The sequence below is a fragment of the Zosterops lateralis genome (genome assembly GCF_965231275.1).
Source record: "Zosterops lateralis genome assembly, chromosome: 6".
Taxonomy (NCBI): domain Eukaryota; kingdom Metazoa; phylum Chordata; class Aves; order Passeriformes; family Zosteropidae; genus Zosterops; species Zosterops lateralis.
Window position 1 is genome coordinate 29,452,561 of NC_139761.1, and position 27,326 is coordinate 29,479,886.

Sequence of the window (27,326 nt, forward strand, 5' to 3'; positions counted from 1 at the left end):
TTAACACATTACCTTAAAATACAGGATGCGAAGATGAGAAAATACAGTAACTTCACTTATAAGCAATCTTTGTTTCATGTTAGGGGCAAGAACACAAATAAAGCTAATAGGCAGAAGAAGGTCATGTTATCATTTGATGATTCTGTGATTATCATTATTACTTGGTGATGGCTACATCACGTCAAGGCTAAAATGCACCTGAGATTTTCCAGCAGAGTAGTTTTTCATTAGAAATCCCAGTGCATTAAAGCCTAAGTGTTTTATAAGAAGCAATTGGCTTTGGCCAGTTTCCAGTTAAGACAGGAGACTTCTTGACAGGTTGCTGTCAGTTTACTTAACAGGCTCCACCAGAGTCTGTATTTGTATGGTCCATAGCCCTTAATACAGTTCCCCAGGCAAACTGTTGTGAACCTAGGAACAGACCTTCCCTATCCATTTGGTCCCAAAGTGACAACATGGTTCTACCATGTCCAGACTGAAGACAGGATCCAGAAAGAGTAGCACAAAACACCCAAAGCCATTTTCTCACAAGAATTATCTATTCAAGTTCAGGAGGACAGAAAAAATTTCAATTTTCTGCTTTCATTTGTCTCACAGGAAATTTCAGTATCTAATTTTTCTCCATTCTCACCAAACATCTTTGGAAACCTTTTTCCTACATAATGGATATTCTGCACTTCAGTCAGTTAACTGCAAACCAGTTTCAGAACAAAGAATTAATATGACACTTTCTACAAAAATGTTTGGCCAAAACCTCATAACCTCATTAAGGTTTTATGCATTGAAAAATGACATTGGAGATGATCTATTCTCACACAAGTATTCCAGGCAAATCTGATCAAAATTTTCCATTTTAAACAGGCTTGATGCTTTTGAAACAAAATACAACACTACTTATACCAGAAACAAGACAAGTTATGAACCAGGTACTAAGACATCACATTCATGTGAAGTCTAACTTACCCTAAACCCAGGTAAAGCTGTAAGTGGAAAGCCTTCAGGAAATGCCAATATATGGAAGCAACACCACCCCAATCTGGGTTGACAAGACCACACTTTAGGGGATATTACTACAAGGTAGAGAGAATTTCTGTAGCAGAGAGAAAGGGCAGCTTGAGGATCTTCCTTGAGGAAGAAATTTAAAAGAAGAATTTTTAGAAGGAGATTGGAAGTAACAGAAAGGAAAAGCAGATGATAATGTGTCAAAGACATGGTAGAAGAAGAAACCAAAAATATCAACACAGAAATAGCAAAATCAAAAGAGAAATATGTAGTAAAGTAAAACTCCACAGGATTTTTCTTTGAAGGAGCAACTATTAAAAATTACGGAAGAAAACACTTTCTAGCAAATCTTAACATAAAAGAAATTATGAAAGTCCCCAAACACTTAATGTTATCCTAAAATCTGATCCACCTTGCCTGATTTTATTAGCTTGCATAAATCAGAAATGTATTTTCAATCTTCAAAAGTTCTGACATCTCATATTGTCAACAGAGCTGTAGCATCAAGTTGCTCTCAGAGTGGCAGACATTACGCCCCCTTAAAATCTGAAAGTAAATGTGTGCCTAAATATGGGGGAGAGGAATATTTATTTTTATTTCTTCCAACTGGGTGAAAGTGAGGCTTTCTTTTCTCCATGAAGATGTATCCTTAGTCACCATGAGAGTACCAGAAAGGGAACCTGAACACAAAGCAAAGAAGAAGGGAGACAGGTTGGCAGGTTCACAATGTTTTACAGAAAAAAAAATACAGCTTTTTCTGGTGATATTGGAAGATTAAATGCAGGCAAATGTTTAACAATGCAGTGGAAATATAAGGAGAGGCATTTTGAAGTCGAAATAGAGCAAAAATACATAGGAAAATAATATGAAGAAAAGGTGTAGATCAGAAAACACTGAGAAGAAAAATGAGGAACTCTGCCAAGAGAGAAAACTGTCAACTTAATTGATCTTGAACCTATTCCAAAGGCAGAGAAGAATGGATGATGTAGGGCTATTACTGAGAAAGAAGGAAGAAGATATGTATGTATAATCTGTTACCGCTGCTCTTCCAAATTCCAACAGCTTCCAAAGTATGCATGACTTCTTAAAATTCCAACATTTATATAGTTCTCCCATCCCAGTCACAAATAAATATTGAAAGAAATAAATCCAAGAAAATGCAAAAAAGTTGAAGTTATACACTTAACCACTGTTCCTCTGGTCAGCTCTTTTCTTCCTGTTCTAATAGGAAATGGATAGCAAGAAGGATAAAATCACTTATACAGAGCATCAAGGATCCCTTTGGTATCTTGTCTGCCTAAAGTTATCTGCATTTTCTTTGCAATTCAGATTCCACAACTTTTAAAAGTGTGCACCAGAGTAAGCTGAATATTAAGTTTTCTGGCATTGTCAATACGTAGCTGCATCACAGAGCAGACAATGTCTTCCTTTATCATCCCTTCTCGCTCATTCCTCAACTGCGGGCTGATTGTTATGGCAGTCTCCAAGACTAAGAACAACCTGATTATTTGAATTTGGAAGACAATGTTGCTTGAATCAGAATTTTCCAAATTGTGTATTGCCTGAAGTAAAATAAGCATCCCCAGAATGCTTTATTGTTGAAAGGTACATGCATGAATTTTATCTTGTGGGTTCTCAGTCGTATGCACTTTCTCTAATTGATGTGCTACAATTATTTACTAAAGAGTTGTTTTCTTTAATACAGTAATTGAAGTTTCAGAGGACCAAGGTGTCTAAAACTGCAAATAGTACTTATCATGACCTCTGTCCTTGGTATAAGTGAGAATGGACAACAGTGAAAAGATTAGAGGAAAAGGAAGACAGCTATTTAATAAGAGCAGAAGTATTTTGTTAATACTAAAGAATATACCAGCCAAGTCACAGTCTCTGAGTCTAGACCCACACAAACTGAGTAACACAAAAAGACAGTTTAAAGAGGGAAAAAAAACCCAAAACAGCCAGACAGGGACAAGGACATTAGAAATTATGGCAGTTCAGAGGGATTCACATTCATTAAGGTTTCAGTCCCTTTCCAGTTCTCTGAGCAGACATTTGCACAATGAGCAAATTGAGCTGACCTTACCCTTTTCAAAGTGTGGTCTTCCCACAAATATTTTTGTCTCATTTAGCAGAAGCAAAATATTTATATTAGTCTTTCAACCTGAATTGTTATTTTATTGACAAATGTCATTTTTTCAAATGAGAATTCTTCATTAACTCAATGTTTTAAACCAGTGCCTTCTGTTTACACTGCATACTACCACACTGTTCCACTGTAATTGTATACTTGGGAGGAAGAGGTCAAGGATCCTAACTTCATTTCAGCTAAGTATCAACATAACATGAGACTTGTGAGTGTGGCCTCAGCAAGAGTTCTTAACAAGACTGAATTAACAAATTAAGTTGAATGTACTTCACATATTTTAAACATCCATACAAACAACAGTGCAATATCATGTCAAACAGACCAACCACTGAAACATAACCAAACTGACCAAAGAGATTGATGAGTCCTACACTTCACTGGAATAAGAAGTTAGGCATTAGAGATGACCCTTGCCTCATACAGATACAATCACCCAACTAAGGAAGTGAAAACTTGTACTCTAATTCAGTGCGACAGAACCCTTTCTGTACAAAGAAGAAACAAAAAGCTTCAGGAGAAAACTAAATCTGGATGGATTCTGTGAGCTTTCAGTTTGAGTGGAAAACTGTAACTACCAACCAAAAAGGAATCAAGACAACTTAAAACTTAGTGATCAGCTTTGAAAAAAAAAATCTATGCAAAAAAAGTCTCAGTTCTTCAATAGAAGTTTTTAAAAATCCTTTAAAAATACAGTAAAAGGCATAATATATGTATAAAAACTGAAAACATGACTGCTACCTTATCAGAAAACTGCAATTTAGATGAAAAAGAGAACAGAGATCAGGATGAGAAGAAACTTTCCTATGCAATCTTAAACCACTTAAATACAATTTATTCATTTTGCCAGTTAAGGTATTTTACAAACAGGTTGTAATTGTGTTATCCTCATTGACATCACATAGCCACAGAGTGCTAAATGGAGCAGGGAAAAATGCTGAAAAACTTTACAAGTAAGGGAAAGGAAACTTCCCAGAAACTAGGAGTAGAACAACACTTGCCACAAATCAGCATGCCAGTCCACTGACTGAAAACAAGCTGCAAGTAAGGAAGCTCCTGCTTTTGAATTTCTACTATATTTAAGTATTTTATTACTATTTCTAACATGATCTATTGCTTTGATGAACACAGAAGTCTAATACCTAAAAGACTTCTTATATTTCTGCAAATCTGACTCATGCTTAAGTCTGAAGTAGGTTTACTACCAGCAGCTACAGCAGAGTATTCTGATAGTCTGCTAACATACAGTACATGACACTATCTACAGCACTGTCTAATGCAGGCTTTAAGACTGGAGAGCACATCTTTCAAAATACTGAACTATATTACCTTGCATTTCTGCTGCACCAAGGAAAGAGTAGTTCCTATTCTATACTGCACTACATCCACATTATATAATGTGACAAACCTTGTCTTCAGTTTTCATTTCTCAGGAATATTCTGACAGCCTAGCAAAATAATTACTGAGAATATTCCAAGGCTGGAATGTCACGGACATAACTGTATTGGGAGCAACTGCTAAGAAAATAGCACTGAGAATATCCACTAATGGATGGAGCAGCAGCTATGAGGTGAAAGAAGAAACTAACAGACTGAACGAAACTTCCCAATGAAACACCCCATCATATTATGAATAGAAAAACTTAGCCCATGAAACTTTTTTCCTATTGATGAAATAACACTAGGCTCCAATTAGATGTGGCATTCCTGCATTTTATGTTGGAGAAGTTGTTGCATAGCTTTCCAGCTTCCTCATGTGCCTGGTCATCCAAAGCGTGAGTGTGTACATTTGTTATAGATCCTTTTATCTTCACTTCAAAAATGGAAAAAGTTAATATTGCAGCATCAAGAAGTAAAAAAAAAATATGAAACATCACATACCCATGAGACCTTTTTGTTTAAGTTACTCCCAGGGACTTTCAACATATAATGTTTAATACAGTATGATTAAAATCTGATTTTCCATCTTATTTGAATTAGAAGATACACAAAGGAGAGTAGGAAATTATGCATTTGCTACTTTCAGATTCTCAGCTGCTGGTATCTGCAACTTATACAAAAATTTAATATTAAATATATTCAAACAATTTTCTGGAGCAACTACCTTTTACTAGAGTGTCAAGAGTAAACATATTACATAAAATTAGATGCTTTAGCAAAACAGCATGGGTCATGAAGCTCTCAATCAAAATAGACACGGGGAGAGGCAGACTTTTTTTCCATTTTCTTTCAGTTGATGATTTCAAATAAGTCCTCTCCTCTCTTTGTGCAGTTACAAAAACAGTATCACTAAAACTCGAAGAAATATTTTCAAGCATTTCTTTTATAAATGTTTTATCATTTTTCTTAGGGGATGAAACTGCATGTTTTCAAGCGCATAAGATAAGCATTCAGGAAAATACACAAAGTATTGACAATCAGAAAGTTTTATACTATAAAACTTAATTGCCAAAATCCTCCTGTTCCACAAAAGTTAGTTAATGCAACAGCATCTTTCCATTTTGAGAAACGAGATACTTGATGTCAGGATATTAAAACCATCTCAGAACTAATAGCACAGATTTAGTATTAAAAAGAAGATCTAAGTCTCGGGGCAAATCTTCCTTTGAAAGCATTTATTGATCTTTCCTTCACCACACTGTTCACCATTTCTGTAAAGCAATACGTTTGAGAATGGTGATGTAAGCAATGAATAAGTCACAATGACAAGTGGGTAATAAATAATGACTGACAGAGTTTCAGAGAACACAGGGCTGGTCTCCAAAGGATAAGGATAATCCTGAAGGTGGCCAAAAGGGTTATTGTAGCACAAAACCTCCAAAATTACTGGAAATCTGCAGCAGACTAAAGAGAGTTACAGCATGTGAAAGGAAAAAAAAAAAAAAAAAACCAACCAAAAAAAACCCCAAAAAAAACCCCCAAAAAAACCCGGACAAACTACAGCATAATGAAACATGACTATATGAACAAGAAATTTTAATAAATTAATCCCAATGTAATTATAAACCAAGAGTATCTAGCTCTGTAAAATCACAAACATTACAAATTAACTCAAGTTCTACAAAATATTATATATCTATATAGATTAATCCTGATACATTGGCCAGGGAACATAGAAGTTACAAAAAACCAAGACAACAAAGTCAGTTAGTTTAATGTCCCTCATGGATGACATATTCTGTAACAAACTGTGCCTTCATGGAATACAATGGTATCACTGTTCTAGATACCAAAATACAGTACAAAGAAAAAAAGAAGGAGGGGTTGTGGATAATACAAAAGACAGCAAAGAGAAATGCCTAAGGAATGTAGAAAAAACAGGTCTGTAAGATAAAATTTCAAAGGAAAAGCATTAATTTGTTTTCAGTCCCTAACTCCTCAGTATCTACTGTCACTTCACTGTAATTTTATCTATATTTCTGGAGGATATTATCTATATTTCTGGTAGTTATAAAAACAGGCCATCAAGTAACCAAGTAAAGCCTAAATGCTAATGTTTTTCTTTAAAAATATTATGTCATCAAAGATTCTCTCTCATGTGATCAAGTTCAAGCAAAAGAATGCCTTAAAAGTAAAATTAAAAAGTCCTTAAAAGAATACCCTAAAAAAAAGAAGTCCTAAAATTTAAATATAATCATAAAGGCATAATAATGTGCCCTAGGGTCATAAAAAAAGTCTCATAAATATCTCTAGCAAGAAAAGTCAGTATTTCTTTTGCTATGTCAAATACTGTTCTAATTTAGATTGCAGTATTTTTTCCCCTCATGTAGCTAATGTTATTGTGTAAACAACTGTTAACCAAGTAAATTTCGATAGGTATTTATTATTTTATGTATAAAATAATAAACATACTGTCTTCACACTTTTTGGTATTTCAAAATTAAAGAAATGCTAAAAATAAAAATTAAGACAACCATCAGAAATATCCTTAACTACTCTGTATCACTAGATACACATTAGCTTTTATGAAAGGATCTTGGAAATTTATTTAATGATCTTAAGCAAGTTATTTGAAAACAACTACTTTCAACTACAGATTTTCCTTAAACACATATTCTATTAAAATTTCAGACACAGATTACATAATCCAACTAAATGAAAAGAAGCATGGTACTTTTGAGAGAGGTAATGATTATGGGGAATGGGGTAAAGTCATTGACATTTTAAATAAAAACATAAAAGTATGTGGACTAAACATGACATTTCCTATAAGAATCTGCACTGGCTGCTTTGTCACTTCTTTGCCATTTTGATAAATTATGTTAGCTCTCAGTAGACAGAAAAGCTGTAATCCATTGCCTCCAATATTGTAATCAATATTTATCACTATATTAATTATGCTGAAGCTTAATTAGCAAGTTCCATTGCAATAAAATACACCTTATTCATTTTTACAAATAGACAACATCTTATCTATCTCAAAGGTTACAGTTTAAAATTAAAACTTTTTATCACTGCTAACTATATCACACTTAAAACAAATCATCTACATGTTCGCCTAATTAAAATACTGTTTTAATGAAGAATTCATTTTTTAAGCAAAATTCCCACTGATCTGTAAGATACATTTATGTTAAAAGACTGAACTGTGATGAAGTTCCATTTAAAAAATAATCTCAAAGTACCTATTTAAAGTAGCAATTTGTATTGCCTTTTTTTTCTGAAACTCATTTCTACCCTTCCTTCATGAAGTGAACTTCAGGATCACTTTAAAAATTATAAAAATCCATGGTTTGGCTATACTGTAAAAAAAAAAAAAAAAAAAAAAAAAAAATCACTTGTTTTACTGTAAGAACCCTCCAATAATTGAAAAAGCTCATTAGCAAAAATGATCTCCACCCTGCCCCAATATTTAAGACTACCAATAATTATGGTAATTGGTGCAAGAATTAAGCTTGATTCAAAGTTTCTATTAAATTTAGAGTGAAAGAAAGTAATTTAAAGCAAATTATCCTTACTGTAAAATTACTTGACCACATTACTTTTCTGCCAGTAGAATAACAGTTGCTTCACTCAGAAAACATGGGTAACCTTCCTACTTCTGAAATTTCATTCTATTACTGGATATAATGTAGTAAATCGTAAATATGGGCTATTTTCTGGAGTATGCCATAATAGTTGCTTCCTCCACTAACATCTCAGTATAAAAAATCTCATGGCAAAAAGCAGACATATGACTAGAGGCCAGTGATTACCCATAAAATAGAAAAAAATAAAAGCTTCTACACACTACACTTCTGAAGGATCTCACCTCCTAATTTAATATTAAATTAGCCCTCCTCACCGTTTATTACCATATCTCAAATACTGCAAGTGGTTTGTGATGTATTATTTACCCCACCAAAATTCTTACTACTTGTTACACAGAAAAAAGGGTCTTCAAAGGTAGAAAGCTCATGCATTTATCCACCTGCTGTTCCAAATGAACTAAGGCATGTGTCAGTCATGTGCTTTGCACAAATCATTGGAGATACAGGAATGTTTTGAATAGCCATCTATGGTTACATCATTAACTATAATTTACTGCAATGACTTATGAATTTCATTTCATAGAAGTCCATTAAGAGTGTGTTCTACATGTACATTAACACTCCCCATCATAAAGTAAGCCATTTAACTTTTCACAGAGTGACTTTTATGATGCTGTTACAGAAGCAACTAATTGTAGTTAAAGCATTTATTTTTTAAAAGGTCATTCTTTTTTATTGCAGTTTATAATATTTAAATGGCAGCTCATGGGTGAGAATGTGCACGTATGCAAATGCAGGGAACATGTGTGTTCAATACTGAACCTGTCCAACAAGTTCTGCAGAAAACACAGACTAAAAAGTTATTTGCATATTAAGCTACAATGAGTTAAAAGAGAAATCTAAATTGTAAATGAGTTTTGGAGACAAATCAATGCTAATGAACAACAATTACTTCAGTCACTGTGTGAATTAAAACAACATCATTAATAAAGCTTAGGTGCTCTGCTGGCAAGCGTGTCTTTAGTCCCTGGCAGATCATGTAAAATCTAAATTAGGAGAAGTAGCAAGCATGAAGGAAGTACGTTTAAAATTATTTTGTTTTGAAGCTCCACTTCAAACAAAGGCTTCAGGAAAGCCAAAAAAACTCAGAAAATCCCATCCAGTCATTTTAACGACTGCGTTGAATGAATGCCTGATAAAATTTCAGATTGGCACTACATAATGACAGAAGATCCTGTAAACCTAGAAGATGAATCAGAACAGCCTCTTTTGTTCCCTTTCTTGCATATGAAACCGACAGTGAAAATCAGAATCTTTCCCTAAGAAAAAAGGGGCTTTTCTTTGCGCTAAAAATAAATCTAAACATCCTGTTCTTTACCTAAATGCTCAAAACCAGCTGCACGTAGTAACCGTGTAGGGAGAAACTACAGAGGGCACTGTTGTATCAGTTTTTAAGAGTTACAATAGTGATAGGCCCCAAGTACAGAAGACTGTCAAGAAAATAAATAACTGACTAAAGAATCAGGAGTTAGGAGAGCATGCAAATGCACTAAACCTAAAACAACAATAAGGCAAAAACACTGAAGCTGTATTTCTGAAGGAAAACGGACTGAAAGAAGAAAGTTCATGTAACAGACTGTCAGGCTGATAGGAATACTGCACTGCACAGATTCGGCATTTTCATTTGTAGTGCTTTCATGAAAAGGTAACTAATCATAGTGCCACCCTATTCTTTGCAAACAGCAACCTATTACTGGAATCCCACTCATAATCAATATGAAAATGAGTGATCAGTGTTATGCAATACTTCCACAGACAGAACTTACCAAGAGAAAGAATATCTTCACACTATGCAGTCCTTTCATAGTGTAAAAAGCCAGTTCTGTTTTATTCCTTTTCAGGACACTTACAAATCAATCATTTTTATTTTGAAAACAGTAACATTGGTGCAACATAAACCAAATTAAATCCCACCTTTTCCAGAAGAATTACTTTTAAATATACCCATCAAAACCAAGCAAGTGTCCAGCTGACAATAACGTAGCCCTGAAATTGCTGTATGTTTGACATTCATATGAAAGGGGAAAGTATGTTACATAAGTTAGTGTAAATAGCTTAGTAAATCTATGCAAAATGATTATTGTACAACAAACAGGCTTCAGAGATACAAATATTTATGAAAACAAATTTGATAAATGTTTTACGGTTAGTTTACATGAAAGTTTGCCTGTCTTTGATCTTATTTTATTAGAAATAATTCCAATTACATTTTTTAAGCACTAATAAATTTTGAAATGTGTTTTAGTTTTAGCCTTGCTAATGAGAATTGCAAATAATATAAAACAGCCAGCTACAGAAGAGTACAGAATGATTAATTTTTTTTGTGTTTTTCATTTTTATTTTTTAAAAGCAGTATTAAGATGCCAATTAAGAAGCAGATGTACTGAAATAAGATATGGAGAGTATCAATCATTTAATAAGACTTCAGAGAAGAAAGGTGTTGCTTTTTCTCCACATTGTGGTGGCAAAACCCACGAGCAGCATGTTTTGCAGTACTACGGCAAAAAACACAGGACTTCTATGAACACTGACTCAAACACACATTTAAAGAGTACAACATGGAAGGTACTTTGAAATTAGGTTAGGCAATGATTTCATAATAAACCAAGGAACAAATTTTAACAGAGAAGATGTTCAAACAAATGAAGCATACCAGAAAATTGTCTAAAGCTACGTGAATGAATGAACAAAACAAACAAAATCAAAACCACAGACGGTGCCTGTGGATACTCACTCACATCCACATCCATAAGGACTGTGATGGTAACTGTGAAAGAACTGTGTCTCTAAGCATGCAAAGACAGATGTACTACATGAAAGAAAACTGCCACAGAAAATGAAAACCTAATTTTTTTAAGATATTGCAAAACCAGACAACATAAATATATTGACTAAGCAAGACCTCAATTCCCTCACAGACACTGAAACCTAGAATTTCTAAGTGACTGAAGTAATTGTTTCAAGCAACTTATTAATAGAAGATAAATTAAAACAAAACTAATGTTCATGCCAGAAATGGGTTTCATCCAGGTTTTGCCACTTCTGCCTTCCAAACAGGCCCTGTATGTGCAATGTTACGTGGAAAAGTTTGCTAAATTTCAAATTAATATATATTGTCTTTAGCCTAATTCTGTTTCCTAAACCAGAATTATTTTAAAATTGCTTAACATTCAACCAGTCCAGTAACCTTTTTTCATTACCATTGTTTCTGGCAGTCTAGTAATACTAAAATAAAATTTTGTCTTATTTTATTGTTTCCAGCTGTTGATAAAAGTTTCACTAGTATTACTTTTATACACCTTTTTAAGTGTATATGATTGCAGGCAGACAGGCAGTTTGCATACATGTAATAAAACCTAACAGTTTGTTAGGTACACAGTCTTGATAAAAGAAATGCATAAATGTCTATTAACCTACTACATATACTCTATGACACTAGGTGAAGTTCTCAAGGTATAAAACATGTTCCTTCTATGTAAAACTTAACTGCATTTGAAGGCAGAAATTTGCAGTGCATTCCTAGAGACTGGATACAAATGGGGCTGCTTCAGAGACTGCTGTGTCTATGCACATCACTTAATACAATTCAAATGATGAAAAAAGTTTTGATAATGTTTACAAAATTGACTTAAACATCTTAATGCATTTTTCCATTTAACTACAATAATGAATGCCAAAATGTTACCAGATAACTCTGTAAATATTCAAGATATTTAACAAGATATTTAAGGTTCCTTTCTCCCTATGCAATAGAACACATTAAAACCAATTTTACTATCGTAATTTATTCAAGGCTTGATTATGAGCAATAGCTGCGAGAAGAAATACAGCATTGTTGATTCATATACAAGCATTTCACTTAACTGCATTGGATAATAGCTGTGCTCCTAAAGGAGTATAAAAGCAAAGTGATTAGAAGTCATTACTGTTAATTAGCATTCACTTTACATTTATAGGGATGAACCTTTTCTGTGTTGAACAAACGAAAAGCTTTTATCTGAAAGTCTATCAAACCTGGTCAAGGTAGGCACTGAAACAAATGTCAGTGACCAGTAAGTTGAATTCAAAACAACAATAACAAAAAAAGCAAAACAAAATGTAAGGATGTATCATCATCCAATTAGTGAGATTCAGTTTTTAAACAGGAAAAGGTCTGAAGGGAATGAGTAAAACTGGAAACTCATACTTCACATTCTGCAATCTCACTGATAAAAGGAGGAAATGTGTGTTTATCAAACTTGCTGCGAGTGCACGGTTCATTTGGAGTCCTGTAAACAATGCCTGGCTGCCCATTCCCAAATGCATGTGAGAATCTTGCAACCCAGAACATCATATTCAGCGGGCAAGGTCACACTAGAGATGCCCTGGAAATAGGAAATTAGGAAAACCTGGCAATCAGAGATTTCAAGCTGACCAGAACAAGCCCTCAGGGTTGCTTACCATCTTCCACCACCAGCCTGACTGTCTTTGCTTATTCAATATTAACACAAGAAGACAGGGCGTGAGTGGAAACAACTCCATGCACCTAACAGGGAGAAACACAGTGACTTTTTTTTTTACATAAAGCTCAACATTTCTCACAGTAAGAAACTATGTCAAAGATATTGCCAGAGATCCTCTTCTTAAAAAAAAAAAAAAAAGAAATCCTGACCCTGCCTGAACTGGTCAGACGAGACACACAGAATTCCAGGCATCCTGTTGATGAAAAAAAATTCCTTGTTCCCATCTCATTTCAAAATTCATACAAAACCCTCCCAACAACTAAGTAAACCCTGTGTTTTGAATGAAACAAGATGCATGATTATTTTTACACGGCTTAAATCACTCACAACTATGCAATTAATTCTTACCCTTTTCCCTTCATGCACACTTTTATTCATTGCTAATGACAATGGTCATTTCTCAGGTGGAGGAAGCTATGGAATCCCATCCAGAATTAATTAAAAGAAAAAATAACAAGTCATTTAAAAAATGTAATCATTTAACACAATGAAGGCAAAGGGACAATCTAAATCCTTGATTATAAAAATTTACTCTTATAAAAGGTGGAGGAAACAAGATTATGAAAAAACACAGCAAATATTTCTCCCCAAAAAATTTCTTATTTTATCAGTTACTTATTTCTTGTCAATGTAGGCAACCACTTCATACAATTTCTAAAAGTTCACATTTAACTTGCATGTATAAAGACAAAAAGAACTATGCTAGGGGATGTGGTCTCAAAATGTTCACCAAATCTACATGACTACTAAAGGACCCAATCAATAACTTCCACTGTTTTATCTATCACAGTTTCCCTCAACTGGACATTGATGATTTTTACAAATTTTTTTTTCAATACTCACAGTATAATTTCACTTGCCATACAAAAATCATGTATTTGAACTATTGAATTAGATATACAGGTTATCTATCATGATATCAAGGGCACAGTGATTTGCAATAATCACAATGTAGGCAAAACAATTTATGGTGGAGTGATTATTTTGGAAATTCAGTATAAAGAAAAGTACCTCTTCATATAATTTAACCTTTCTCCAAAATGTTGAGAAACACAACTCTGAGGAATTAATCCATGCATCTAAAGACGATTCAAATCCTATCAGGGAAAAGACCTGAAATGAAAACATGGGAGATTACTAAAACATAAATCTTCTGCCTGCTCCTGAACTCTCTGAATCCCCTAAGTGAGAGGTGAAGTTACCTACTTTGTCTGAACTCGTGAACTGCAAAAGCAATTTGGTAATGCTGAAGACCTTCAAGTCAATCACGGTTCTACAATTAATAATTATTTGGCCTCTTTAAGACTCCTAAGAAATTCTGGAAACTTTATTTGTGCAAGTTAAGAGTACACTACTAGCCTTCATCATGTACATCCTACAACTGAAGCCACATATACCACACATCTAAAAACCAAGTGATTTTTCCTATATACTTTAGTCTTATATGTGTCTTGTAACAGAAGGCAATGAAGCAATGCGGTGACAAAATAGTATGTTACATTTATTTATGTATTTTTTCTGGTAGGAGCACTTAAATCTTTGTCTATATAAAAGTCACAGAGAGTCAGCAATCACAGTGAAACTGAGAATTCTTTCCACCCACTGGACACAGCAGCTGAATTCTGGAGAAGGGTAAAAGAAAGGCCATTTCCTTAGCATGGAAGACTATTAGCAGCATCAAGGAACTGAAAGTTTTATCGTCCATGAGGGAATTAATCCCTATCTGAAGGCCACAAAAAACCCCTTATAATTCATCCATTCATCTCAAACTCTGAAGAACTATTTTCTGAAGAAATCTCAGTGAGTTCACTCAGTACTGATTGGAACTAAGTTACTTATATTCCACCTGAACCCACACAGCTCAAGTACTTAGTCTGAGATGAAAAACCTTAGTCTGAGATGAAAAACCTTAAATAACATCTAAAATGGCATTGCTATTGCAATTTTTACTCTTCAGAGAGGAACAATTTCTGTCTTCAGTAAACATCAGACTGGATCATTTTAAAAAAATCATGATTTTGTTCTTAAAAAGTAATCATTAAATACAGGAGTCACACTGTATTATTATACTCTTTATTTCCATAACTAAAAAATGTTACTTATTCTTAGTGACTGTTGCAAGATCATTGTTCCAGAATGTGACAATGTTTTAGAAAATAAATCGCCTTTCCTTCCATTCCACATTACTGATAAAATGCAACAGTGCCACAGGCTGTTATTATTCAAATATTTCATACATTCTATATATCAAACATTAGCATTTATTTTTCAGCTGATGATCAATGGACGATGTCATAATTAATATTTCTTCAGTTCTGAGGGCCAATATATAAATTTATTTCAAGTGAACTCCTTTTTTTTTTTTTTTGAAAGCTTGCGGGTTCTAAATCCACTAAGAGCACAGTAAAAAGGACTCTGACAGAAATGACATGTTGAAACTGAAAATCCACTAAAATTCCTTTGCATGACTTGTAATAAACATGGGGAAATTTAAAAAAAAACTACTGAAAGAAGCAATCTTTAAAATACTAATTTAAAAAAAGGAATTAAGCATGTCATGGAAAATTTGAAAAAGAAGAGCTAGAAGCAAGACATCTTTACCTAGTTCAAGAATTCTAAAATTACTTCGGCAATGGGAACTTACGAAACAAAGGCTTATGGAGTACATAAGGCAAAGAATTAGAAAGCGGACAGAACTGTCTACTGAAAATAAAGTATCTTGCATTGGTTTATTTAGTCTGGAAGCTGCAACAGCCACTGCCCTAAACAAAAGTTTAGCCATTCTTACATGAGACACAGAAAATGACCAAACATTCAACCCATCTAATACCACTTCTGTATGCGCTTCCATAAAACATCACTATTATTTGAACAAGATCATAATTTCATTAAGAAGGGGGCAAAACAGTTAAATATTGCCTAAACTGAAATGTTGTATGAAAGTTTCACAAAAACGCCTTCATGCTCCAGTCTCTCCTGTCAGTAGAGGAAAAGAAATATAGTTTCTCACCACATTTCAAAGACAGTGCCATTATAAAACCCCTGTAAGATAATTCAGGTAACTAAGAAACTCTAGTGCTTACAGGCCTGGCTGGGAGAATCTCTCACACAGACAGTAACAAACATGGACAAACAAGGGTATCAGTAATCCATATTCAGTAACATTGAGAGGAGATTAAATTATTCTTTAGAGTTCAGTTACACGTCTCACAAAATAAATATTCTACTATCAGGTGAAGACTGCATAGTAAGATAAATTTAAACATCATATAAGTACTCTGATATGTTTCATAATATATACTGAATACAGAATCTAAAACGTGGCATTGGGCAAATAAAAAATAGATATAAATTGCCTTTATACCTATTAATCACCTGGATTTGTGACAAAATTAGTAGGTTTACAGTCACTGAGAGTCAGTATCACTCAGAGTCACATGAACTAGAACAGGACTGTCGTCCGGGGTTTCTCAGAACTGTGAGGGAATATTGAATTCTTTAGAAATCTTGTTCTCATAACACTGTTTTTAAAAACAATGAGTCCAAATTCATGGAGTTCTTTTTTAAAGTGTTTTTCTTTTAATTTTTAACTAAATAAGTACTTGCAGAAGCAGTCTTCACCAATGGAAAGTAAGGTACACTACATAATTTTGATTTAGATACACCTTTCCTGTAGTAGTCCCAAATCATTTGCCTGAAAAAAAGAGTTATGTTATTTGACCAGTGTTTTAAACTTACAATCACCCAAAGATGGTTTTTGACAAGGCTTCCACAGAACTCATCCCCTCCCTTCAAGAGAATGCAAATTGACTTCTCTGTTTAAAACTAATAACATCTGGGGGGAAACACTCCTAAAGCAAAATCCTCAGTGATTAAGACATAAATAGTAAAGCTAGTAAACAGCAGTAATTAAAAAATGTGAAAAAAAACCAGAAAGCTTTCAAAGTTACTGCTAACACACAGAAAAAAAAGTTAGTAGTCTTTTTAAAACTAAAATACCACAGTTGCTGTAGTTTATTTCCCCTCACAATCTTGCAATTATTCATCAAAATATGCAAGACACTTACTGAAACTTTTTATCAGAATTTCATAGCTAGGTTGTACTGTAAAGACATTGTTATACAAAGTCTAACATAAAGGCAGTATATTGTTAATATCTATGACTTTAAGTTATCATATAGTGGGCTTAATATTCCTATACAGGAAAGAAATAGTTATTTAGTTCCAGACAACATGATAACATCTCTTTTAGCTATAGTTATAATTACCATGTACAAACTTCCAAAGCAGAAGTTGTCAAGATTTAACACTAGCATTAATTTATGTCAGGGATCCATTCCTCCAAAGACAGCAAGAACCGTAGAGGAAGTATCATCTTAATTGCCACTAATTTGCCCATTTTTAATTAAATTGATCAGTAATTTATTACCTTACCCAGCAGCAGAAAGCTGTTAGCATGCAGCTTTAAGAGACAGTAGATATCAGTCCTTCTAATCTCTAATACTATCGTGGTTCAAAAATAATTTAAAACTGCTGTATCATATTTCTTTCAATTCCTGTACTGCAGGATATGCACATTCCATTTAAAACCTCTAAGAAGCACTCTAGAGCATAATCATAGAATCATTTAGGTTGCAAAAGGCCCCTGAAATCATCAAGTCCAACCATTAACTTAACACTGCCAAGTCCACCACTAAACCATGTCCCTAGGCACTCAGACTATACAACTTTTAAATACCTCCAGAGACAGTGACTCAACTATTTCCCTGAGCAGCCTGTTCCAATGCTTGATACCCCTTTCAGTAAAGAAATGTTTCCTAATATCCAGCTTAAACCTTCCCACCGCAACTTCAGGCTGTACTGCTTACTGCACTGTTCTCCCGTTCTGTAGTCTCATACTCCAACACAGGTCTATGATTTTGATTTTACATTAGAAGAACAGGATTTTCTTGCCAAAAATGTTTAGAAAATCCAACATTTGACTCCAAGATGCGTCAGGAAGTACTTTGCATTCAGACCACATTCTTAGGTCTTATCTGCAATTTGATTTTTTTAAAACTGAATACAGAATAAAGCCTGAAGTATTTAGGTTCAGGAATCTCAATTCTCATTGTAATGAAGGACAGAGACCTAGAAAATACTCAATACCTGACATGAAGACTACAAACACCTTTATCTGAAGTTTCATTAAGTAGTCTATACCAGTTTGATCAATAAAATCACATATTTACGCTCTTTAAAATTGCAATTATAATCTTCTGAACACTGTGTAAGTTTGTGCACTGCACTAATCAACAAAATTAGCTGGATTGGACATAGCACATTTACTCAAACACTGTGGAAAACTTCTAGAGTCAACTTCTAGAGTCTAGGAGGTTTTATTTTTTTTCAATGAGATCTGATTTATATTGGTAAAAATAAAGTATTATATGGAAGATTTTGGAAAAGAACAGAGAAGAAGTTTTAAGTGGTTTAGAAAGTGGGTCCATCATCTCTCTCTAATTGATTTATAGCTAAAAAGGATTGATATATGTTATTGCTACTATGTTATATATTAGAATATAATCACAGGGCTATCAGAATCAAAACTATCATGGTAAAACATTCTGTAATACTTGGAGAATGATCTGCAACATACAAACAAATAACAGATTCTGGTTTACACATCAGAAGTGTACTCAAACTGAAATATCTAGACATTACTTTCCACACACTGATAAATGCACAAAATCCAAAAGATCTCTCGTTACACTAATCAAGCAATACATTATTACAAGTGAAAAATAACCTAAATATTCTATTTATAGGTGATTGTCACAGTTATGTTTTTTGTTGTACACACCAAGTTCCTGTTACAGGTGTTTTCATTAAATACCAAAAAGGTTTTGGTTTGAAATGAGGATTAATAAGTGTGACTTACATTGAAAGAAAAGGAATATAGTTATGCTATATATGTAAAGTGCAAGGAAGAAGAAAGAAATAGAAATAAAACCTGTAAAAGTGTTCTCTTTTTTTCTTGAAGCTTTCCTTAAATACCTAAGTAGATCGTTTGCTTAAATTAATAAATGAATTAATATAATTATGCCCAACTATATAATTGTTTTCGATCTGCATACCTTAACAAGTTTCATGAGCTGGTAAAGGTCTTCAACCTCATCTTCCTGGCATGCAGTATACACTCTTCCAGTATTTACACTGGTACCTTTTATGAAACCACGATAGAGTGGCAAATCCATTGCATCAGCATATAGGCCAATGGCGTGGTGTCCTACTGTCTGATACATGTAGCTGTCCAATTCATCAGTCTGCCCTGCCACAATTAAGAAACAATCATATTAGGTACATTGCTGAAACAATTACAGATAATCACAATACTACAAAGCACTGAGAAAATCTAAATGTTAATATTTTTCAGTTCACAAACAGATGTTTGGTGACAACACCACTATAAACATGGAAAGAAAAAAAAATAGATTTCTCCACCCAACAGACATATGGAGAGGAAGACATCTGTCACAAACATGCTACCTATTTGCAAATTGTGGTGTCTCTCCTTCTTCCTCCTTTATCCAAAAAATGTCCTAACCCTCCAATTCTGCTTCTATTCACATGGTAATTTTAATAGGAACACAGATCTGAGGCACAAATTCAGATGTATTTCAACATAATCAGATCAAGAAATTTACAATACACTGCAACACTGAGAACAAGCAATAGATTGTCATAATTTAAAAACTTGACTGTTAAAATTATTATCATGACCATCACGAAAGGAGACTATCTCTGCTTAGGCAGAATAAAAGTAGGCCACTGTAATGTTCTGACATATAAATAAAAAGCTACTTCCTTAACCATGAGAAAAAAACTAACCAAATTTTCTTACAAGCTGTTTGTAGCTAGCAGATAAGGAAAACGCAGCTAAAATGCAGGTACCACAAATTAGAATTGTATCTCAAATTATACAATAAACCATTTACATAAAAATGTTTTCAGATAATATTTCAAACAGATTGATAAAGTAATAAAATCATTATTGGTGAAATTTCCATTTTATTATAAGCTAACACAGTTCACTGTTTTAATCCTAATTTGTAACTCTGGTACTTCTCTGAATTTACATAGAAACATCAAGCATTTCTGCCCTATACCTGTGTAGCACATTTTGCAAAGAGAAAGGGCTCTAACTGACCAAGATAACTAATTTGTGATGTAAGAATTAGGTCAATCATCTTCGATGCCACACAACAAATATGGTTCTGCACAAAACAGTCAAATCCAAGCCCCTAATCAAAACTAACCAACCTAGACCAGAAGACTAGATTTAAAGGGAAAGTCAGTGATTCCAACATACATGAACATGACAACGTCTTTAAGTGATATTCTGCTTAGAATACACAGTTTCTTTATTAATTGAGACTCTCCAGGCAACAGTGATACAAGAGAAAAAAAAAAGAATGGCATAGAATCCACTGTTGCCTGAAGCACCTCAATTAACTTTCTATAAAATTTCCAACTACACACTTAAAGAGAGCATTTTATGATTTTAATGACAATATTCTACATTTCTGATGTGGATAAATTAGTTTGAAGACAACATATTTCAACAAGATTAGAGATTATTATGTCCTAGCTAGCCAGAAAATAATTTTTTTCCTATACTCTCCTAGCATTTGCCTGTTCTGCCTGTGGCTCATTTGTGATGGCAGCTCCCTTTTTTCTCCCCTTACTGTGTACCCTCCTACTATACGGTTACCAAGTACCATACTTAAATGCTTAACATACGTTGAAATGTGAACATAGTTAATGTACTTTAGCATTCTCCCCTACCAACTGGAAACAGCTCACTTGCTTTTCCAGTCTCACTTCAATTTGTGTTTTAGTCCAATGCACAAATCCTTAGCTCACCCTCTCACCTCACCACTGACTACCTGAGTTTCTCCCATCCTTTTTGATAGAAATAAAGTGGAGCCCATGAGAAACTGATCAAAAAATCATTCCAACCTAAAAGGAAGGAAAAAAGCAGGAAAAATATGTACGTCAAGGTCAATTCCAACACACATCAGTTCCTCAATGCAGTTCACAGATGTTGGGTTAGAATAATGGAAGAAGACATACAAAGACAAAAACGGATGAGCAGCAGCATAATGCCACATTTTTGGCAGTTGGAATGGTTTACAGCATTTAGTTTAGCATCAGTTTAGAGCATTTCTAGAAATACAGTGCTGGTTTTGGTTGATGAAATCATCTATCACCTTTTAGCATTTGTGCTCTGAACTCATACAACCACTTTGTTTACTACCAGGATATCATTATTCTAATTTTCAAATAGCGTAAGCCTTTTTTTAACTGATCTTCTCTTCTTGTGGGCTTTTTTTTCCCTTTAAGGAAAATACATTTAATACATCTTGACAGCATTTTTTTTTTCTACCTCTTTTAAGTTTCTATACTGGCCTTCAATATGCAAAACTAGATAAAAACACATAAAAAGAATTTAATTCAGGAATGGTTGTGATTCTGTTGTTTCTAATATTTTTTTTTAATTCCTGTAAGAAATGTGACTTTCATACCTGTATTTTCAGCAGGTCTTAAATTGGCTAGAGCAACAATCTGATGCCCAGCAGCAACACACTGCATCATATTGTAACAACTGTCCTTCCCACCACTGTAAGAGAAAGAAAACAGTGGCAATTAAAAGTACAGATAAAAGTTTTAGCCCCTTACAACTTCTGACTAACCATTCAAATACTAATATTATCAGAGTTGTTTCTAAAGTTAGAAGTTATGAAGAGCTGTAGAATAATAACAGTGGGAAAAGAATGATTTCATCATACATTTACTACATATGTATAGTGCCTAAATGCAGTAATCATAAAGCACATAACCAGTTTTATATCTTAGTATTAATCTCAGAGGTTACACGAAGAAGAGCCACTGACACTGGTATCTCTTCTAAGACTCTTAATCTGGAGACGAATTACTCTGTACTCATTAACTAGTTAACTCTGATCAAAAACCCAAAATCTGCTCCAGTGAGTTGCCAGCATTAGTAATCATTTTCAATTAGGTCTTTCATGTAGAGGTGGTGCCTAAGGACACATTTTAGTGGTGGACTTGGCAGTGTTAGGTTAAGGTTGGACTTTACATCTTAGAGGTCTTCTCCAACCTCATTGACCCTATTTTAGGAATAACATTTCTCCTTCATGGGATATGTTGCCTAAACTTTCAATGTTTTGAACATACTTCCCATTCTCAAAAACTTTAATTATTACAGGCAGTAGTTTCAGCTGACACTGCATTGAGCATATGGATTTTTTACTGCATTTAACTGCAAATAAAATTATTACTGCTAGTAAAAAAAATGTAAAAGCAAACATAACCATATTCTTGTTTGAGGCCAAGAGATGATACACCAACACAGGGGATACAAGTAATTTTGACATTCATTCAAGATCTACAGGAACCTTTTCCACTATCAGGTGAGGAAAGTATCCTGTTCTCTTCATGTAACTGAAAAAGTATATATATAGATTTTAATCAATAGAAAAAGAAATATTACAATCTACAGTAAGAGAACTCTAGAATACACGCTGCTTAAAAGATTCATGTTCAGACTCATGGCTTTCAAAGTACAACTGCAGGTGGAGATTCTATGCAGCTTCTTTAAATGCCAAGGCACAAAAACCATGGCAGGAACTTCAACAGAGATCTATACAAGCTCTGTAAAACCTGCATTTTGTTTTAGAATCACTGAGAACACATAGTACAAGCAATCCTTGCTATAACAGACTGTTGTGTTCCTTGTGGTCACACTATTACTATTTCTGTATGAAAGGGAGTTGGAGCAAGGTGGGGCTTGGCCCCTTCGCCCAGAAAACAAGTGAAGAAGTGGAGGAAATGGCCTCGACCTGCACCAAGGGAGGTTAAAGTTAGATATCAGGAAGAATTTCTTCATGGGAAGGGTTGTCAAGCATTTGAATGGGCTGCCCAGGGAGGTGGTAGAGTTACCGCTCCTGGAGACGTTCAAGAAATGAACACGGCACTCGGTGCTATTGTCTAATTGACAAGTGGTGATTGGTCAAATGTTGGACTTGATAATCTTGGAGGTCATTTCCAAACTAAATGATTCTGTGACTTTGACACATACTTCTTCAGAATTTCCAGTATTAAGCTCCCCCTTTTATCTAGCTCTCTACACAAGAGCTGGAAAGTCCTCTACAGGAATGTAACCCTTTAGTTATTCCCCTCAATTTCTGCTTTTATCCATGCAAAAATACTGCATGCTATCTTCAATCTTTGCTGTGTAATTCAAACCTGAAGCAGAAACAGCATAAAACATGGCATCCCATCGTACTTAAGAGATTCTCATAAAGCAATTGCTTCTGTTTCAGTGCTAAAAAGTAAATATAAATACGATAGATTCCTGCTCTGAGGCTCGATCTCTACATAACATTCTTCTAATGCACACCAGCAACTTTCTTCTAACCTATATACAGACACAAAAAAAGTTTAAAAATCATACATTCATTAATTTTGGACACTGTTCTTGATAGCTTGAAAATGTAGATAGTATTCACCTCATAATTTGAACTTAGAGGCTTAACAGAGTTATGAGACAAAGACTCTCTTCTTTCTGACTTCATGCTAAAAAATAAGTCTCCCACTAGCTCAGATTTCAGCTACAAACACCACTTCAGAAAAAAAACTGTATGAAAATAGACATATAGACATGAACATTGCCTATGCTTTTTACAGCATTTTAGTATTTAAAAAAAATTGAAATAAAAAATTAAAATGCCACTAGAATAAATCTATTAATCCTTTCAATTAATTTATGTGTTTATATATACACAAAGACATTTTAAAATGCATATTAACGCCCACCAGTTAGAAGGTGGAAATTTGTGCTCATTGAATCACATGCTACTGTGCTGTTATTTATTTTCTGCATTATTTACCATAGCCCTAAAAACTAACAGTACCAAGAAACAAAAAAAATGGTGCCCACCTATAAGGCCTTCCAAATTCCATGAAAAACACACTATGGTTAAGACCAATGAAACCATGCTATGGGAGGAAGGTGGGCTCAGCACAGCCCACAGAAGAGTACTGAGATAGCCTGAGGACCCCTCTCAATTCGTAGCAGAGAAAAAAAATCACAAGGCCTTTTTGTAGAACGCTCCTAAGTGAGGCCAGTCAGGGTTCTGCAAGTATGTTGACAGGCAGGCTTATAAACAAAATACCAGAAGAAAAAAACCTGGGTAACTGTGAAGATATGACCCTATAAAAGACTTCTGAGCAAAATTCCTTTCTACAGACAAGTAAAAACACAATTAAGAAAAGTCTAGAAGAATTTTAAATAGTTGAAAGACATCATATTTCAGGTTGAAGACTGGCTTTAAAATGTCTATGATTTAGCACAAATCAAAATGCAGGGTTTACCCCATAAATACCACCTTAAAACAGGACTATCAACTTTTAGTGTGGCCAACATTCCATAAGGGAAAAAAACCCAGGTTAAAGTAGCTTCATACATAATCCTGACCTTTGCAGAAGTAAGAAGCACTTTTCAAATACTTTTCTTCCTCTCTGATCTTGGGCTAGCTCTGTTACAAAGACTTCAGACACTTTGATGTCTCTTTAAAACTCTTCTTAAAACTATTACTGAAACTAAATCCATCCTTGTAAAATAGACCATTAAAACAGCAATTGTGTTAGAAACCTGTTTACAGGATTTTATTCCATCCTGCCTTTTAACACATTCCTCTGCTTAGAGACTATCAAAGTAAATAATCCTGACTTATCTATAAAATAAAAAAAAAAAAAATGAAGCTGATTTTCCCTACACAATATTTGAGCAAATCTTGAAAAAGAGACATTTCCTGTATTTTCTCCTCTGCATGATGTTTGGAATGATTTGCAACTGTTGTGGCCAAAACCCCAGCTTCAGCAAGATTTGATATTAGACATTCCCTGAAAGAATTTAATACATTAAATGTTTACGCTTGATAGCTACTGCACCCAAAAAATACATAGCTCACATCTGCACTGCTCTTTTCCACTTAGAGGTTTCCTAGCTTGTTCTTTTAAAGTTAACTACTGTTTCTTCAAGAAAAACACATACATGCCCTTGTAAGAAAACGTTAGTTTCTAAAAGAAAAATTTACAGGAATTGCAGAAACTAACAAAGAAACTTAGAAAAAACATAAGGGGGGAGGGGAGGGGGGAAGCACACGGCTGTGTCCAACTCCAGCGACTTAAAACGGGCTCGCTTCATTATTTTAAAACCGGCAAAATTCAGTCTCTTGCAAAAAATACATGCTACAAAAATCTATAGTTAAGCCTTGAGGAAATCTATGCTGACAGAGCTTAAGATACTTGGGAAGCAAAAGCACCTGGCTATGGAACTGCGAAATGAGCAGAGCCCGGTGTTTGGGGCAGAGCGAGCGGCCCACGCTCGGCGCCCCCGGCTCTGGCCGCGCTGCAGACACAGGAACCCGGGACAGCGAGCGGCGGGAGAAATCACTGTAGGTGTTCTTTGGGAAGGGATGGGCGGGTTGTATTTTTTCTTGTTTGATTTTAAAAAGACGCCGCTTATTCTTGACCTCTTGGGTAGCACGGGAAGGAGCTGAGGTGAGGCACCCCAGTCTGTCCCTGAGCGCAGGCGGGGCCGGCCCATCGCGGCACCGGGAAGGGCCGCTCCGGGGCCACAGGCAGAGCCGGCACCGGCCGGGAACGGGAACCGGGACAGGGGCGGGGGCAGCAGGAAACGCATGGGCGGGAAGGGCGGGCGGAAAGGGCCGGGCGGGTCTCCGGTGGCGCTGGGTGGGGCAGGGCTTCTCCCCGCGCCCTCTCCCCGCCTGCGAGCCGCCCCTCGCTCGCTCCCTCACACAGGCGCCTCGTCAGCGCCTTACCTGATCAAAGCCACCACTCTCATGTCGCTGGCGGGCCGGGGGCGGTAACCGCTGACAGAGGTGGGCGACAGCCGGCAGGCGCGGCGGGGAAGGAGCCCGGTCGCACGGCCGCCCCTGGGCTGCGCACGCCGCCGGCTCCTGTCGCTGCCGCTACCGCTCGGCCGCCTCCCCTCGGCGGGCCCTCCTCCCGGGGCCGGCCGGCACACTGCCTGCGCACGGCGGGGCTCGGCGGGCCGCCCGTGCCGGGGCCCGGGGAGGGGCGCTGCCTCGCCCGCCGTGCTGAGCCTCGGCCGGGGCGGCGGGGCTCGGGCGCGGCCCGGGGCGGGCGGGAGGAGGCGCGGCCGCGGCGGCAGAGCGCGGGGCGCCTATGGAGGGCTGGGCGCTTATGGCGGGCAGGGCGGCCGCGCCGGCAGGCCCGGGCCGCCCGTGTGAGGGCATCGCCCTCCTGCCGCTTCCCCGGGGCTGCCTGTTGCCTTTCTGTCCTTCAGCGAAGAGCCACGGAGCTGCTCCAAGCCACTGCTGCCTAGGGAGGCTCCCCCTACCCCGTGGGGTGCCCGCCGGGGCTGCAGGGCACAGCACGGCCCCACCGCGGCCCGGGGCGGGCAGGAGTCACTGCGGGGCTTCGGCAGTCACTGCGGGGCTTTGGCAGTCGCTGCAGAGCCGGGATCGCGGCACATAGCAGGGAGGAACAGCAGAGCTGACCTGGCTGCCTCTCTGCTCCCAGGCGAGCTTAAAACCTCCGTCTGCATCTTCGGGTTCAGCTGCTGCAGACCGAAAAACCTGATCTCGTTATCCGGTCCCTGTTGTGGCCCAATTCTCTGAGCAATCCCCCCATGAGGCCCATGGCAGACACCCCTGTAGGTTTGCAGGCCAAGCCAAAAGCTTACCCAGGTGCCCAGGCTTTTGACACCTGACACACAAGTTTATTTCTTCCCATGTGACAAAAGATACGTGTGGGTTAGTTCTCTCGAATAAACTTTATTGCTAGATTAACTTTAGTAGTCCTATACCGGCAGATTAAGACAGATAAAGTGCTAATTTACCAGTCCTCTGTAACATGGCATTATACAGTGCTCTATAACGATCTATACCACTCAGGTTTTACATTAGTTCCTTGCTCAGAGGCTGCTGGATATGAAGTTCTCAGGAAGAGGTAAAATGGAAGAAAATACTCTAAAAATACCCATTTGGTTATAGTGATAAATGTACCAAAATAAAAACATAGAGAGACAAGTATATAAGATTTTTTTTAATGTACAGCTGATGAAACAGCTTGAAAAACCACTTTTTTTTTTTTTTTTTAAGATGATTTTAGTCAGCACATGATTTATACAGTAAATTACTGTAAAATAGGAGTGAATAATTATGGGCGGATATGAAGGTGATGATGCGTTCCTAAATACACTTGAAAAGTTAAGAAATGACAATTGATACAAAACTTATTTGCTAAGTAGTTGTGAAGAGTAATGAACACAACATAGATTTTCCTGTATTTGAATAATTGCAAAAAACATACATTTTAAAAAAATAAAAATCTTCAGTTCATGCTTTGACCATCACCATCCGGCATTATGAGACAGAATATTTGACTTGCCTTGGAATTGTTTACAGGGCACTTGAGTTTCCTACTAGTTTATTAATGATGACATAATGTATAAATCTTTGAAAGCTTTTTCTGCTCTTCAAAAACACCCTACGTGATCTAAAAGAGGGTGTCTTAGATGTGAAATTCTGATGA

At 36.1% G+C, this 27,326-nt stretch overlaps 1 protein-coding gene across 5 annotated transcripts in view; it reads right to left on the reverse strand.

The window, feature by feature from the left end:
* Window positions 1-26,572, reverse strand: part of DPH6 (diphthamine biosynthesis 6) — a 190,021-nt gene extending 163,449 nt beyond the window's left edge. For 3 of the 5 annotated variants that reach the window (XM_083864143.1, XM_083864140.1, XM_083864139.1), the window contains exons 1-3: window positions 25,280-25,374; window positions 21,245-21,339; window positions 18,794-18,987 (exon numbers count right to left, since the gene is read on the reverse strand). In XM_083864143.1, the coding sequence (XP_083720269.1) occupies window positions 18,794-18,987; window positions 21,245-21,339; window positions 25,280-25,353 (363 nt within the window). In that variant the 5' untranslated portion in view covers window positions 25,354-25,374. Of the gene's footprint in view, window positions 1-18,793; window positions 18,988-21,244; window positions 21,340-25,279; window positions 25,375-25,588; window positions 25,681-26,290 lie in introns of those variants that run through there. The other 2 variants (XM_083864141.1, XM_083864142.1) reach the window with 2 other exon arrangements.
* Between the last annotated feature and the right edge of the window lie 754 nt (window positions 26,573-27,326).